The sequence below is a fragment of the Salmo trutta genome, chromosome 2, assembly GCF_901001165.1.
Source record: "Salmo trutta chromosome 2, fSalTru1.1, whole genome shotgun sequence".
Lineage (NCBI taxonomy): Eukaryota > Metazoa > Chordata > Actinopteri > Salmoniformes > Salmonidae > Salmo > Salmo trutta.
The window spans coordinates 56,173,106-56,191,062 of NC_042958.1; the positions used below are offsets into that span (position 1 = coordinate 56,173,106).

Below are 17,957 nucleotides of genomic sequence, written 5' to 3' on the forward strand. Positions count from 1 at the left end.
TAATGCCCATGATTTTGGAATGAGATGATTGACGAGCAAGTGTCCACATGCTTTTGGTCATGTGGTGTATCTAATGGAGGGGTAATTTGTGCAAAGGTCCTGCTCTCCCAGCAAAGGCCTGGCGTCATTACGCACTTCCACTGCACACTCACTCAGGCTACTTCTGTAACGACTTAGGTACTTATGTTAACTCAGGAGCAAGGAAGATCATAGGATCATTTTCATGAACACACTCATTAACACCTATACATGTGAATGGATCATAGCAACCCTCATGTCAAATAGGGGGTGCTTGTCAGTGGAGGCTGCTGAGGGAAGGACAGCTCATAATAATGTCTGGAATGGAGTTAATGGAATGGCATCAAACATGTGGTTTCCATGAGGTTGATACCATTCCATTGATTCCATTCCAGACATTATTATGAGCCGTCCTCCACTGGTGCTTGTATTTGTCCTGTTTCACACGTACAAGTGTGTGGTGTGAAATGGAAATGAAGTTTTTGCATATCCCACTTCTGGAGCAATTAGGGTTACGTGCCTAGATCAAAGGCAGATTGACAGATTTCACCTAGTTGACTCGGGTCGGGGATTCGAACTAGCAACCAAGGAGATCTATAATCGGGGGTTGGACACATGATATAGTAACAAAGCATTTTGAGGCCACTTCCTGTCAAATTGAGGCCATCAGTAAAATTGGGTTTCATTCATTTGGCCAATGTCCACACATTTCCAGGAAAATGTGACTCGGCCTAACTAAAAGAAATCAAAGTGACTTATAACGAGTTAGAAATCAAAGTGATATGATGGAGCAAGATCTATCACTCACAAATGCACAATCACACAAACAACAGACACACCCAAACCTCAGAGGTTAACTAGTCATGTATATATTGATTCAAACATAAATGAAAACATGCCATCTAAAATGTTGTGTCATGTCAGACAACTGACCAGACAAAGATCCTCAGAACACAAAAAAACACAAGGAAATGATTAAGGCTGATACTAAGCACAGATATCAGGGCCTGACAGAGTCACAAGCCCTGACAGGGTGTTTGTCATGGGGTTGGAGCAATTTGCATGGGTTTAGGAAGACTGGGCATCAAACCCAACCGGAACGCTTTGAGCTGATATCATCTGTAATTGAATTTATCTCTTGTTTGTTTACGGCCAGCTTCTAGCCCCAAAGCAGGCTCGGAGAGGATGATGAAAACCACCCAATAAAAATAAGGATGATTCCATCAGAATATTTTATATCCAGAGACAAGAAAGATGCGTACGTGTCGAGGAAAGCAATTTTTGTTGTGGATCTGTGACTTAAGTGAAAATTGAATGCAAGTGCAAAAAGTTCAAGTTTGACTTTTTCACCTCTTGAAGGAGAACGATACACTACATGAGCAAAAGTATGTGGACACCTGCTCGTCGAACATCTCATTCCAAAATCATGGGCATTAATATGAAGTTGGTCCCCCCTTTGCTGCTATAACAGCCTCCACTCTTCTGGGAAGGTTTTCCACTGTGGCTGAAATAGCCGAATCCACTAATTTGAAGGGGTGTCCACCTACTCTTGTATATATAGTGTAGGTACTGATAAATTCATTTAGGAGCACCTTGTTCAATATAGGCCTACTCATACACAGCCCCCACCTGTGGGTGTGTGTATGCCTGTAACACTCTGTCTGTATGGTGTGTGTGTGTGTGTGTGGGTGAGTACGTGTGTGTGTGTGCGTGTGTTTGTTCATGCAGCCATGTGTGAGGGGATGTCAACATAATAACAGCTCCAAGTTGCTCGTTCATGGATGTCCTGACCAAAGGTTCTTCTACTCATGTGATTCCCCAATTAGGGGGAGGTGGTATTTCAATGGCCATTTCTTGGAATGTAACCAAATAGATCAAACACTATCCTGCAAACAGCCACTTACACATCAGCAGAATTGGCCCCTCCCTCTTCCTGTTTACTGTTTAACCAAAGTCAGGTTTAGAGCAATAGGACATCTGCATTTGGAGACCATGCCCCTAAAATGGATATTGCAATGTTGCAGAAAAATCATTTGTAATTGACTGTTGTCTCTAACCGGATATGATGCTAGTGAGTTAATGGAATGTTCCATGCTTGTTTTTAGGCCAGACATATATCAATAGACATATATACCATACGCATAATACAGTAGTTGTAAATATTTTGCACCTACTGTAAGAAACTCCCTCTGCTGAACATGATACATTATGAGACAAAACTCCCCCCAGGACAGAGTTATGTCATTGGTATGATGCTAGTGGTCAACAGTGTCATATTGAAACGAGAGAAGTTTCAACTAGGTCTTGGAACCACTAACATCACAAGTTCTAGACCTCTGCTAATCGAACACAAATCCATTTTATCTGGTAATGTACCATTGTTCACTGAAAAAGCCCATTACATTATGATTGTCATTTGGTAAATGTGATTGAATTGTGGCTTGTCACGACATGCCAATGCATATTAAGGCTGTAATGTAGATATTAGCTAACACAGTAACTAGTCAATGGGACAGTCATTTCAGAAAGTTACAAATATATAATTAAATTAAATGGTATTCATAATTAAATGGGATTTACACAGTTGGACATACTGCCAAATTCTCTGAAACGACATTGGAGGCAGTGTATGGTAGAGAAATTAACATCAAATTCTCTGGCAACAGCTCTGGTGGACATTCCTGCAGTCAGAATGCCAATTGCACACTCCCTCAAAACTTGAGACATCTGTGGCATTGTGTTGTGTGACAAAACTGCACATTTTAAAGTGTCCTTTTATTGTCCCCAGCACAAGGTGCACCTGTGTAAGGATCTTGTTGTTTAATCAGCTTCTTGATATGCCACACCTGTCAGGTTGATGGATTATCTTGGCAAAGGAGAAATGCTCACTAACAGAGATGTAAACAAATTTGTGAACAAAATTTGAGAGAAATACACTTTTTGTGTGTATGGAAAGTTTCTGGGGATTTTTCTTTAGCTCATGAAACATGGGATCATCACTTTACATGTTGTGTTTATATTTTCGTTCAGTGTAAATACCAAATAGAAACATATTATTTCAACCCAAATAAAATGAACATCTCTAATTGAAATCACTGTGCCAGTAAGAGTATACCAGTATGTTAGGCCCTTTATTTATTGGACCAGTGGACCCAGGTCCAAATGCCATGTAGCCTTGCACAGACACCACCCCCTATCATTGGGCGACCCGACATGGCCCATCCAAATGAGGCACTTCATTTTTATTTAATAGGATCATCCAAACAACTGTAGGCCTTCTTCAATTGACTCTCCAAACAACAAGCACAATGTTATTTGAAGCATGAGGTCTCTACGCTGACCTCCTGATCCAAATAATTTGCTGTAACTGTGCTGCAATGTGCTTAAGGGTAATTTAGACCCTGTTACATCACAACATGTTTCTTGGTAGTCTTAAACAAATCTACTTTGAAACAAAAGCAAAACCTCACACACATTGTTATTGGCTTAAAAAAAAGAAGCCAGCTGTAACATTTCAAAATTAGAGTTGAAATGTATTACATTTTGCATCCCAATATTACTTTATATACAGTACCAGTCAAAAGTTTGGATACACCCAGTCATTCAAGGGTTTTTATTTATTTTGACCATTTTCTACATTGTCAAAACTATGAAACAACACATATGGAATCATGTACCGTGAATTCCGGACTATTAAGCGCACCTGAATATAAGCCGCACGCACTGAATTTTAAAAAAAGGTATTATTTTGAACATAAATAAGCCGCACATGTCTATAAGCCGCAGGTGCCTACCGGTACATTGAAACAAATTAATTTTACACAGCCTTTAACGAAACACGGCTTGTAACAAAAATAAATAGGCTTTAACGAAACACGGCTTGTAACAAAAATAAATAGGCTTTAACGAAACACGGCTTGTAACAAAAATAAATAGGCTTTAACGAAACACGGCTTGTAACAAAACATTTAAAATTAGCAGTTAACAGTAGCCTACCAAGAAAGTCATTGCTCCAGACCAAGCTCCTGTGCAGCAGCTCTATTTCCTTTTCCAACAGCCAGATCAATCGCCTTCAACTTGAAAGCTGCATCATATGCCTTTCTCCGTGTCTTTGCCATGATGAGGGTGACAAAATGACTACCGTAATCAGAATGATGAGCGTGCTCGATTTAATCTAAACAGTAAACAAAAAAGTTGTTTGATCTTAACCCGTTCGGCAATTTCATTGGTCTAATGAAAGCTTCATGCCGCCAAAAAACTGAGCACGTCACAGAATGTGTTTTTAAAAAAAAATGATTTGAAAGCGGGAAAAATCCATATATTAGCCGCGTCATTGTTTAAGCCACGAGGTTCAAAGCGTGGGAAAAAAGTAGTGGCTTATAGTCCAGAAATTACGGTAGTAACCAAGTGTAAAACAAATCAAAATATATTTTAGATTTTAGATTCTTAAAAGTAAAAACCCTTTGCCTTGATGGCAGCTGTGCACACTCTTGGCATTCTCTCAACCAGCTTCACCTGGAATGCTTTTCCAGCAGTCTTGAAGGATTTCCCACATATGCTGAGCACTTGTTGGCTGCTTTTCCTTCACTCTGCGGTCCAACTCATCCCAAACCATTTCAATTGGGTTGAGGTTGGGTGATTGTGGGGTCAGGTCATCTGATGCAGCACTCCATCACTCTCCTTCTTGGTCAAATAGCCCTTTCACAGCCTGGAGGTGTGTTGGGCCATTGTCCTGTTGAAAAACAAATGAAAGTCCCACTAAGCCACTCGGGGCTCAGCGGTCTAAGGCACTTCATCTCAGTGCTAGAGGCGTCACTACAGACCCTGGTTCGATTCCAGGCTGTATCACAACCGCCTGGGATTGGGAGTCCCATAGGGCAGCGCACTATTGGCCCAGCGTTGTCCGGCTTAGGGTTTTCCAGGGTAGGTCGTCATTGTAAATAAGAAATTGTTCTTAACTGACTTGCCTAGTTAAATGATGGTGAAATAAAAAATGTCATAAAAAAATAAGTGCAAACCAGATGGGATGGCGTATTGCTGCAGAATGCTGTGGTAGCCATGCTGGTTAAGTGTGCTTTGAATTCTAAATAAATCACTGACAGTGTCACGAGAAAAGCACCCCCACACTATCACACCTCCTCCTCCATGTTTCACGGTGGGAATCACACATGCTGAGATCATCTGTTCAGACACGGCGGGTGGAACCAAATGTCTCAAATTTGGAGTCATCCGACCAAAGGACAGATTTCCTAATGTCCATTGCTCATGTTTCTTGGCCCAAGCAAGTCTCTTCTTCTTGGTGTCCTTTAGTAGTGGTTTCTTTGCAGCAATTTGAACAAGAAGGCCTGATTCACGCAGTCTCCTTTGAACAGTTCATGTTGAGATGTGTCTGTTACTAGAACTCTGAAGCATTTATTTGGGCTGCAATTTCTGAGGCTGGTAACTCTAATGAACATATCCTCTGCAGCAGAGGTAACTCTGGGTCTTCCTTTCCTGTGGCGGTCCTCATGAGAGCCAGTTCCATCATAGCCCTTGATGTTTTTTGCGACTGCACTTGAAGAAACTTTCAAAAGTTCTTGAAATTCTGCTGATTGACTGACCTTCATGTCTCAAAGTAATGGACTGTCATTGCTTATTTGAGCTGCTCTTGCCATAATATGGACTTGGTGTTTTACCAAATAGGGCTATATTTTGTATACCACCCCTACCTTGTCAAAACACAACTGATTGGCTTAAACACATTAAGAAGGAAAGAAATTAAACAAATTAAAAAGGCACACCTGTTAATTGAAATGCATTCCAGGTGACTACCCCATGAAGCTGGTTGAGAGAATGCCAAGAGTATGCAAAGCTGTCATTAAGGCCAAGGGTGGCTACTTAGAAGAATATAAAATATATTTTGATTTGATTACTACATGATGCCATATGTGTTATCTCATAGGTTTGATGTATTCTACAATGTAGAATAATAGTAAAAATAAATAAAAACCCTGAAATGAGTAGGTGTGTCCAAACTTTTGACTGGTACTGTAACTTTTTGTTCAAACTCACCTGTTTTGTATTCTAGGGACTCTAGTGGGTCGTATGGACTCACAATCATTTTTCCAGTACAGTGCTATATTTGTACTGTATAGTGACCAGGTAACCCACTTTAAGCTGATTGACCACAGTAAAAGCCCAGCAACACTCCGTATCATTCAGTGTCCCATTAAATCAAATCGACAACATATATGGATTGTACAGACGCTACTTAGTATTCCCTCAAATACTTTTACTGTGGCACCTAGAATCATTTTTGCTCCATAAACCAATATGTATTCCATATACAGTGAATCGCATTGTGGCCAATGGAATAGGTTGAGTAAAAGGCCAGCAACACTCCGTATTATTCAGAGCCCCGTGAAATGACACCGTATACATTCTACAGACCCTACTGAGTACTGCTCACCCCACTTTTACATCAGCACAATTAATCGTTTTTGAGGTACTGTGATGAGCTTGTGTTTAGAGGTAGGTGAAGGAGTCAAGCGCAGGAGAGCAGAGATGTCCAAGATGCGTTATTTAATAGGCAAGTCCACAAACATACAGGTCAGGTACAATACCAAAATAAACGCCCTTGACAACAGAGAAACCAGTACTCACGGAAGGAGGGGAAAAAAACAACGCTCCTAAACTTATACACACTTATAATACGTGAAAACAAATAAGGCACAACCTTAACGAGCAACATCACATGAATAATCCCACACAAACCTAGGCAGGCAACAGGGGGTAATTATACACACAGAAATTAAGGCAAATGAAACCAGGTGTGAAAGAACCAGACAAAACAAATGTAAAAGGAAAAAAGGATCGGTGATGGCTAGTAGGCCGGCGACGCCGAGCACCGCCCGAACAGGGAGAGGAACCACCTTCGGTGAAGTCGTGACAGGTACAGTGCTATATGTGTACCATATTGTCCAGGCACCCCATTTTAAGCTGCTCGACCACAGTAAAAGTCCAGAAACACTTCCTATGACCTAGCTTTTTGTTCTAACTCATATGATTTGGATTCTATGGACTCTAGATTGGACCCTGGTTTTATGGACACACAATCAATCATTTTTCCTGTACAGTGCAATTTGTTTGTGCAATACAACAAGAATATATTAAAACTTTTCTTAAACATTATATTTCAAAATTCCATCCTTGAACAATAGCACCAGTTAATAAACAAGAATCATACAATCTAAATAATGATTTATTTTGACATTTCTATATTTTTTTACCAGTAGGCTATTATTATGTTCTTGACATTAATTTACTTAAGCTCCAACCATTTCTCAATGTGCTCCACCTTATAATATTCTTTATCTTGTATAAAGTAGTAATTCTCTTTTAGTTTAGACTTTTCCCCCATGTAGTTATACGAGTTTCTGTTACATTGTTTTAACATTATGCAAAAATATTGATTTCGTGTCATACACAGCGTTTTCACACAGACTTTTAAATCCAAAAACTGGAAGTCTTATTGTGGATAGGATCCAGCTAGTGTTGCTGCCATGATGCTAATGTTAAGCTACAGGCGGCTTGCTGATGATGGAGGAAGGCTGGGCTCAGCATTTGCAAGCCGCACGTAGCGCCCTGGACCAGAGCTACATCTTTCAGCCAATAACACTTCATAATGTTGCCTAAAGTCTTACTGAAATATCCAGTCCCCCGGCAGCAGCAGGAGCAGCTGAGGACCATGAGAGAGCAGGTAGACACCAGAGGAGGCTGGTGGGAGGAGCTATAGGAGGACACCCTTATTGTAAAGGCTGGAATGGTATAAATGGAACGGAGTCAAACGTGGTTTCCATATGTTTGATATCATTCAACTGATTCCATTCCAGCCATTACAATAAGGGTGTCCTCCTATAGCTCCTCCCACCAGCCTCCTCTGGTGGACACCACGACACAGCTCCTACAAAAATACAAGGGCCTCTGTGTGTTTGACTCTTCCAAATCATAGAGGGATGGGGACAACATTATGGTGAATGGATTATCAGGGCTGAACTGCAAAGGCGAAGCATGTCATGCAAACTGATTTCACTAGGTTTCACTGTTGTTAAACTTCAAGTGAAATAGTGGTACATGCAGCGTTCAGTCTAGTTAACAAGCTCAGTCTTTTTTCAGCCTGATTCTGTGTATCCTGTAAATTCATACACAAGAACAGTGACATGTCTTGATTATCCTACGAAGACTGGGACATGATCTTCTATAACCGTTCCAACAAAAGAATCCCCCTGCTTTCTGTAACATTCTGTTCGTCCCTCTGGTTTAATAGCTGAAATGCATTATTACGACGCTGATTAATATGCACAGTTCTCGCTTGGCAGGTGACTGCTTTGTGTTTGCCAATATTATTTACAGGATACACAGAATCAGCTACAAAAGACTGAGCTTATGATGCCAAATGTGTTCATCATTCAGTGAATTTCAATTTAGTTACACACTGACTGTGTTATGAGCTGTGTTTCCCAACTCCAGTCCTCCAGTATCCTCAACAGTACACACTTTTGTTGCAGCTCCGGACCAGCACACCTGATTCAACTTGTCAACTAATCATCAAGCCCTCAATGAGCTGATTCAGGTGAGTTTGTCTGGGGCTACAACAAAAACGTGTGCTGTTGTGGGGTACCAGAGGACTGGAGTTGGGAAACACTGTCCTATAGGGCAGTTAGAGAACAGAATTATCATCAATAACAGCTGATAAGAGGTGTTAAATAGTATATATTTATGGTTGTATTTATGACATATTGTAGAAATAAACATTCTCATTGTAGGAATATTTTTTTCTTCTCCTCAGTCATGAATGCTATGTGAAGTATTCGCTGATAACAATGATTGATAGACATACTAAAGCAAATTCCTAGACAGGCCTAGCCCATTGAAGTATCTTTATTGTTCAGGTGCTGTACTGTATGCGCAGTGCCTGGAATTCACACCCATCCATATTTACAATGTGACACTGGTGCCTTGTGTCATTTCTCTACAAATGGGGGTGGGGGCTGTGAATTTCGTCCCGGAATTGTTCATATTGTAATGTTACATTTTGGGACACTGTGGTCTTTGGAAAATTTCAGTAAGATCTATTTAATACAGGATGGTACATGGCCTAAATTGGTTCTAGGCAGCTGGCCAATAGTACAACCTGCTTGTGTCCTACGATAAGGCGTCATAAAGCGCTAAATAATATTGGCAAACACAAAGCAGTCACCTGCCAAGCGAGAACTGTGCATATTAATCAGCGTCGTAATAATGCATTTCAGCTATTAAACCAGAGGGACGAACAGAACGTTACAGAAAGCAGGGGGATTCTTTTGTTGGAACGGTTATAGAAGATCATGTCCCAGTCTTCGTAGGATAATCAAGACATGTCACTGTTCTTGTGTATGAATTTACAGGATACACAGAATCAGGCTGAATTTGATGTGTTGAAATGTTTCTGGTTGGATGTTGGTTTAGAACAGGACTACAGTATGTGTTTTAGTCTGGTAGGATACACAGAATCAGGCTGAATTTGATGTGTTGAAATGTTTCTGGTTGGATGTTGGTTTAGAACAGGACTACAGTATGTGTTTTAGTCTGGTAGGATACACAGAATCAGGCTGAATTTGATGTGTTGAAATGTTTCTGGTTGGATGTTGGTTTAGAACAGGACTACAGTATGTGTTTTAGTCTGGTAGGAGAGTCTTCTTTTCTGTTCTTTTATAGATGACACGTACCAACTGTTATGTTTTCTGTGCCATGGTGTGGCCAGAGGCATGTAGGCCTAGGACCCGAAAATTCAACTCTGGACCTTGAAGCCAGTTCCACTCTTTTTTTTCATTGTTCCCCTCTAATAAGGTACTGATTTAGACCTGGGACACCAGGTGGGTGCTGCTCAGGTAGAAAAGTGCCAGCAGGCTTTGGACCTCGCTGGGTAAGAGTTGAATAGCCCTGTTCTAGGCTATACATTATTTCCATTCTTTATTGGGTGAAATTTCACACATTTGTGTCCGGCACCAAGGAGAGAGACATCTGCACACTGCAATGTTTGAACTCAGAAGTCTTTAAAAAATATATATTTATTGTAGTATGTAGGCCTAAAAATATCTATTTATTGTAGTATGTAGGCCTAAAAATATATATTTATTGTAGTATGTAGGGATAAAAATATATATTTATTGTAGTATGTAGGGATAAAAATATATATTTATTGTAGTATGTAGGCCAAGAAAAAACAATAGTGCAAAAGGTGAAAAAGCGGAGATTGTGCATGTCCCTTTAAATACAAAAAACAGGTGTGGACACCCCTTCAAATGAGTGGATTTGGCTTTTTCAGCCACACCCATTGCTGACAGGTGTATAAAATCGAGCACACCGCCATACAATCTCCAAAGACAAACATTGGCAGTAGAATGGTCTTACTGAAGAGCTCAGTGTCTTTCAACGTGGCACCGTCATAGGATGCCACCTTTCCAAAAAGTCAGTTCGTCAAATTTTTGCCCTGCTAGAGCTTCCCCGGTCAACTGTCAGTGCTGTTATTGTGAGGTGGAAATGTCTAGGAGCAACAACGGCTCAGGGCGAAGTGGTAGGCCACACAAGCTCACAGAACGAGACCATTGAGTGCTGAAGTGTGTACCATGTAAAAATTGTCTGTCCTTGGTTGCAATGTTCACTAGCAAGTTCCAAACTGCCTCTGGAAGAAACATCAGCACAAGAACTGCCTGCCAGGAACTTCATGAAATTAGTTTCCATGGCCGAGCAGTCACACACAAGCCTAAGATCACCATGCGCAATGCCAAGCGCCGGCTGGAGTGGTGTAAAGCTCACAACCATTGGACTGTGAAGCAGAGTAAAACACATTCTCTGGAGTGATGAATCACGCTTCACCATCTGACAGTCCGACGGACGAATCTAGGTTTAGTGGATGCCAGGAGAACGCTACCTACCCGAATGCATAAAGACAACTGAAAAGTTTGGTTTAAGAGGAATAATGGCCTGCGTCTGTTTTCATGGTTCGAGCTAGGCCCCTTAGTTCCAGTGAAGGGATATCTTAATGCTACGGCATACAATGACATTCTAGACAATTATGTGCTTCCAACTTTGTGGCAACAGTTTTGGGAACACCCTTTCCTGTTTCAGCATAAAAATACCCCTGTGCACAAAGCGAGGTCTATACATTAATGGTGTGTCGAGATCAGTGTGGAAGAACTTGACTGGCCTGAACAGAGCCCTGATCTCAACCCCATCGAACACCTTCGTAATGAATTGAAACACTGACTGCGAGCCAGGCCAAATCGCCCAACATTAGTGCCTGACCTCACTAATGCTCTTGTGGCTGAATGGAAGAAAGTCCCCGCAGCAATGTTCCAACATCTAGTGGAAAGCCTTCCCAGAAGAGTGGAGGCTGTTATAGCAGCAAAGGGGGACTAACTCCATATTAATGCCCATGATTTTGGAATGAGCTGTTTGACGAGCAGGTGTCCACATACTTTTGGCTATGTAGTGTATGTTCCATCACTGGGTAATTATAGTTCTGACATCAATTAGGCTACATTCTTTATCAATCACTAAACATGTGGTGTGGTAGGGGACCATTTGGCTAGCTGCTTATTGCAGCTTATGTCATTAATACATGCTTTGATGTTTAGCCTAAGTAGTTTCTCTGGATCTCTAGGCCTACTACTAGGTGTATGGAGTGATGAATGAAGTGTGGGCCATTTCAAAACACGTGTAAGAGAAGAAAAACATGAAGAAACGGAAGATTCAGATTATGTGTATTTATTTTTTTCAGTTCTTTTCTTTTTTTGCAAAAGTTGACTGACACAAAATATACATTCACAATATAAAATGTTTCAGGTTGCAACATTCAAGTTAATTATCTGTTATAAAATGTGTAACAAAATGTAAAACTATTCTCAACATTGTACACGCCAGGAGTCTCTTTTCTCGCCTGTCTGTAAAGGCAGATGTCAAAACAACACATTTTACGCATTTGTGAAGAATATCACAATATTTTAAGCCACATCACATAAGGCTCTTAACAGAACAAAGTAACATTCTTAAAAGTCTCGTGGACATGCGCTTCCACGTGTGCGGAGTGCCTGAATCTAGTCAGTGTCATTGCGCCCGGAGCACATCGGCTCTCGGCATCGCTGTCTCAAGTGTCCCCACTACGGAGCGACGGTAAGCGGCATGGGCAGCCTTGCGCGCCCAAGCCCCGTCTGTCAGGTGCATCACAAATGAGGCACAAACTTTTTGGTTTCAAGATCTAAAAGATTAATCTCAGTCTTAACTGATAGTACATCTCTCTTTATCCTTTCCCTGCCCGCCGATCGCCTTCTCCTTTATGTACATCAAATCACTGTGGACGCTCGGGCGCCGGGCGAATGGTGCCACGATGCCGTAGGCGTCTCCATTGTCCTTCTTGTTCTTATTTTTCAGGGACTTACTGCGAAGCATGTCGCAGTACTGCACCGAGACCTTACGGTGGAGGTCCGGGCTCATCTCATTGGGTAGCTTGGCCATGGTGAATAGGGTCTGGAACATTTGATCCACGTTGGTGTTGCGCTTGGCTGAGATCTCAAAGTATGCGCACTGCTCGTCTCCCGCCACCAACTGCTCAATCTCTTCCTTCTGCACCTCTCGGTAGAACTCCCGGTCGCCCTTGTTTCCGCAGATAACCAGAGGAACGTCAATGTTCTCCTTAGTCTTGTTTTTCAGGCACGACTTGGTCTCAATTATCTGTTGCTTGAGCCTCTGCACCTCCTGGAAAGAGTCTCTGTTGTCTAAGCTGAAGACCAGGATAAAGACGTCACCTGAAGGGAAACAAGAGGAGCAACGCATTTAGTATCATAGCTTCTAAGAAACACATTGACATAGGCTACAATATTTACATGCGTAATGGCACCTGTGGCGCGTTGTGCAGCCAATGCAAAATGCGCTCACAGTGCATACCCCCTTTGAGGCTACAAAAATGCATGTCTGCAGATTGCTATTGGACATGCACGCTTTGAGTCGCATTAACTAGATATGGAATATTTACCTGTCAGTATGGATAGTCTCCTCATTGCAGGGAACGGGTGGTTGCCAGAGGTATCCAATATGTCCAGTTGGTATACATCTCCCTTAATGCTATACAGTTTCCTGTGAAAGTCCTCGATGGTCGGCGTGTACTGGTCCTCATCGAATCTTCCGTTCAGAAACCGGGACACGATGGCTGTTTTGCCCACCTTGGTGGATCCCAAAATCACCATCCTGCAGCAATTCTTTGCCGGGATATCGAAATCGTTCTCTGAATGAGACATTTTCTTGATCATGATTATAAAGTAGCCTAAATAGTTGCCTAGAATGAGTCAAATGTGTTCGGACACTTCGTTTCGTTTGATAGATTCAGCCAAAGTTGGATTCAACAGTAGGCTATCGTTCCATAGTTCTTAGTGTGCTCTGTTGCGTCTGTCTGAACTACTGAGAGCGCCTGATATTTAAGGTGAAAGCGGAGCCCTCCCTCTCCCGACGTCACGGTACTCAGTGCTCGATTGAGCAGAACGTAAAACGTAATCGGTGCCCACTGATGCATCAGTCAGTTCCAGTCTGAGACTGAGAACGATTGACCAACGAACTATCTTGGGGACTGGGACAGCTAAGCATTGTAGCTTAAAGCACATGAAAAGACGGAGATAAACAAAGCATTGACTCGACTTTGACAGTTGGGCATCCGCATTTTTATCTTCATCTATTGTTAGTAATATTGTGCGTAATGCCCGCTTTGTGCAATATTACATTGTTAATAAATTACACAAGTTCCGTCATTTAGACTACTCTGGGACATTCTGTTTGGAATGACTATGGACCTTGGACAACTTTAGTAATACTAAATCTACAGAACGGAAGTGAGGACTTGTGACTCAAAATAACCCTCTCCATACCAGCAAATTCCTATGCGTCAGAGCAGTGGGCCTACACAATCTGTCCTTTTACTGTTTAACTGTGTCAGATCGTTTGTTTGATTAAAAGGAAAACTGTCCATGCACATTCAAGACAGGTGGAAATGAAATTGTCATTCTAGACATTGCACTGAACTAATTGAATTCAAGTGTAACAAAATGTAGCCTTGTATTATTCAACAGTGCACTTAGTTGATTATTATTAAGCTAACACTAATACGTTTTGTTAAAGGGACATATTGGTTTCCTACCCTGTAAGCAGTCTATGGATAAGGTATGACAGCAATCCATGCTTTGTTTTTGTTTACCTGGACACTGTTTCAAATGCTAACTGCTTATTAGCATTTGTGGCACAAATCCAATGCAAGTCAATGGTACCTATATTAGTATTTTTGCGCTTCATGCCCAATAAATTCTAAAGTATCTATAAATGAATAGTTCTTATTTCAAGGCCTGTCAAAAAAAGTGTTGTTGTGCACGAAGAACATGTGTATTTACAAAGCCTACCACAAGGGGGCACTCATGTTATGACCCACACATGTGCCTTGGCAAACATGCTTTGTGTCATTATTAGCCATAGAAGCAGCATTTAGAGATGGTTCCCTGTGTGTGGCTGCATAATGCATAGCCATTGAGTGTACACACATCTGCGCTTACATGTGTTCCTGTATGCGTATATAGGGGGTGCTTATATTTGTCCTGTTTCACTGCATGTACAAGTGTGAGGTGTGAAATGGAAATGTTTTTTTTTTGCATATCCCAACTCCCTCTGAGACTAGGGTCACAGCCAAGGATGAGCCATTGTTGACAGAAACCCTAGAGCAATTAGGGTTAAGTACCTTACTCAAGGGCAGATCAACAGATTTTGTTTCACCTTGTCAGCTAGGGGATTCAAACTAGCAACCGATCAGTTACTGGACCAAAACTCTAACCGCTAGACTGCCTGCCGCCCAGTATGCAAGCATGTGTCTCTATGATTATTTAAACCTGCACCTGCTTAAGGAAATTGTGTACTAATGTTAAGAACCCAATAATTAGAAATCTTGGAAACCCAAAACACAAATCTTGCGTAATTGCATCAGATGCTGGATTAGGTTTATGAGACGTATGAGAAAAGATAGCAGCGAAGTCTTCACCAAAGCACTCAGCCAAAGAACCCTTTCCCCTTGCTCAGACGTTGCATACATAAACCAATGGTTGCGTGCCACGTCATGAAGTATGTCATCGACTGACAGATTGCTATAACATATGATGGGGTTAACTGCTACATAAAATAGCTATCCAGGCATTGTAAGATCAAGCACGCGTCAGCTACGCCTGGGCAGAGGAATGCACCCAAAGCATGGGCCAAATGTCCCCTCTCCGTTCCGAAATTCAAAATATGCGAACAAAGTTCTTCGATAGTCGTCGCATCCAGATACCTTCCTTTTACGTGCGTCTGTCCACGAGAGACTAGGTATAGGCTAGCGGCAAGGCCCCCCACATTTTTTAGATACCCCTACCCAAGGTAGAACAAAACACAACTATGTTTTTTCACATCCCTAATAACCATATATGAAATGGATGGTTGTGTAGAAATATTTTACTGCAAAAGTGGTTAAATTGATAGATATTGTGACACACACCCGCAACTCAAAAAGTACAGAATATGCCTGGCTGGAAGGGGGATTAGCAACATAAATTCATGTAACCCGTTAGTGCTGATATTGCAAAATTTGGACTAGTGGAGTGGGCCTATCGAGGAAGGTGTTTTTGATGATTGGCCACTAGCCTAGTAATCAGTATGTAACTTCAACCCTCCCCGCTGGTGGACTCACTGAAGTGGACTTCCAAGTGGGACATGTGCCGGCCTCTCAGTGGTGGGTTATGAAAGAGAGAATCCAGAGGTACTGTGACCCAATGTACCCACAACCTGTTCATGATGACTTACCCAGGGTCTCTCTGACCCGGAGCCTGGTGCACAGGTCTCTAATTTAGGCATGTAACTTGCGGAGTGATGGGGGGGGGTTCAATAATATACAGGTCAGACATGTCAATAATATACCATGATGAGTTTGATTGATTGAAAAAACAAATCACCACTGTAAAGCGCCAGGCAGCTACTGGCTTTATGTGGTTTCGCACCACAGGGCTCCTCAGTGTCCCCCCCCCCCCCCGCTGCTAAATAGCTTTTGATTGTGCCCGGTCCCCAGAGGCAGCCGGCCAGCCTCGTGGTAAAGGGGAAAAAGAGTTGAGCACAGCTTGTAAGAAGAACGGGGAAAAATAAATTGAACCTCTCTTTCCCTGCAATTTATCCTCTTGTTCCCTTTTCATCGGTCTGTGATGTATTGCTCTGGTCTGCAGTAACAGCTCACTAACCGCTCTCTCTCTTTCTCTTTGCGGTGTTTGCTGAGGAGGTAGCTACTGTACAGTGCATTCGGAAAGTATTCAGACCCCTTCCCTTTTTCCCACATCGTTTGTTACTGCCTTATTATAAAATTGATTAAATATAGATTTTTCCTCACTATACCCCATAATGACAAAGCGAAAACAGGTTATACATTTTGGCAAATGCAGTAAAAAAAAAAAACTGAAATATCACATGGACATACACCACCATTCAAAAGTTTGGGGTAACTTAGAAATATCCTTGTTTTCCATGAAAACATACATGAAATGAGTTGCAAAATGAATAGGTAATATAATCAAGACATTGACAAGATTATAAATAATGATTTTTAATTGAAATAATAATTGTGTCCTTCAAACTTTGCTTCGTCAAATAATCCTCCATTTGCAGCAATTACAGCCTTGCAGACCTTTGGCATTCTAGTTTCAATTTGTTGGGGTAATCTGAAGAGATTTCACCCCTTCCTTCCTGAAGCACGTCCCACAAATTGGATTGGATTGATGGGCACCTCTTACATACCATACGGTCAAGCTGCTCCCACAACAGCTCAATAGGGTTGAGATCCGGTGACTGTGCTGGCCACTCCATTATAGACACAATACCATCTGACTGCTTCTTCCCTAAATAGTTATTGCATAGTTTGGAGCTGTGCTTTGGGGCATTGTCCTGTTGTAGGAGGAAATTGGCTCCAATTAAGCGCCGTCCACAGGGTATATCCTGTACAAATCTCCCACTTTACTACAACCAAAGCACCCCCAGACCATCACATTGCCTCCACCATGCTTGACAGATGGCGTCAAGCACTCTTCCAGCATCTTTTCATTTTTTATGCGTCTCACAAATGTTCTTCTTCGTGATCCGAACACCTCAAACTTAGATTTGTCTGTCCATAACACTTTGATCCAATCTTCCTCTGTCCAGTGTCTGTGTTCTTTTGCCCATCTTAATCTTTTCTTTTTATTGGCCAGTCTGAGATATGGCTTTTTCTTTGTAACTCTGCCTAGATGGCCAGCATCCCGGAGTCGCCTCTTCACTGTTGACGTTGAGACTGGTGTTTTGCGGGTACTATTTAATAAAGCTGCCAGTTGAGGACTTGTGAGGCGTCTGTTTCTCAAACTAGACACTCTAATGTACTTGTCCTCTTGCTCAGTTGTGCACCTGGGCCTCCCACTCCTCTTTGCGCTCTTTGCTCTTCTTTGCGCTGTTCTGTGAAGGGAGTAGTACACAGCGTTGTACGAGATCTTCAGTTTCCTGGCAATTTCTTGCATGGAATAGCCTTCATTTACGTTTCTTATTTTTAATACATTTGCAAAAATTTCTAAAAACCTGTTTTTGCTTTGACATTATGTAGATTGATGAGGGGAAAAAAACAATTAAATCAATTTTAGAATAATGCTGTAACATAACAAAATGTGGAAAAAGTCAAGGGGTCTGAATACTTTCCGAACGCACTGTATATTCACGAGCGCTCCAATGTATACATGTTTTGAAAGTTTAAAAGCTGCATTTCATAAATGTAAAGGTTCCTATGTTGTGTTCCTATGACTAGCGAAATATTGGTGATGAGATAATATATTGTAAAAAGGTTGCCTATTTTA

General features: G+C 41.6%; 1 protein-coding gene across 1 annotated transcript; it reads right to left on the reverse strand.

Moving 5' to 3' along the window:
* Positions 1–11,789: 11,789 nt before the first annotated feature.
* rasd1 (RAS, dexamethasone-induced 1) lies at positions 11,790–13,555 on the reverse strand. Its single transcript, XM_029706342.1, has 2 exons — positions 13,070–13,555; positions 11,790–12,842 (listed from the first exon to the last, which is right to left on the reverse strand). Exons 1-2 carry the CDS (start codon positions 13,341–13,343, stop codon positions 12,316–12,318), a joined length of 801 nt encoding a protein of 266 aa, XP_029562202.1. The 5' UTR covers positions 13,344–13,555; the 3' UTR covers positions 11,790–12,315.
* Positions 13,556–17,957: the final 4,402 nt, after the last annotated feature.

Excerpts from the sequence above, each read along its gene's own strand:
- rasd1 (XM_029706342.1), bottom strand. The coding sequence starts at position 13,343 with ATGATCAAGAAAATGTCTCATTCAGAGAACGATTTCGATATCCCGGCA. Across the intron at positions 12,843-13,069 it reads GAGACTATCCATACTGACAG|GTGACGTCTTTATCCTGGTC; the intron begins GTAAATATTCCA and ends GTTTCCCTTCAG.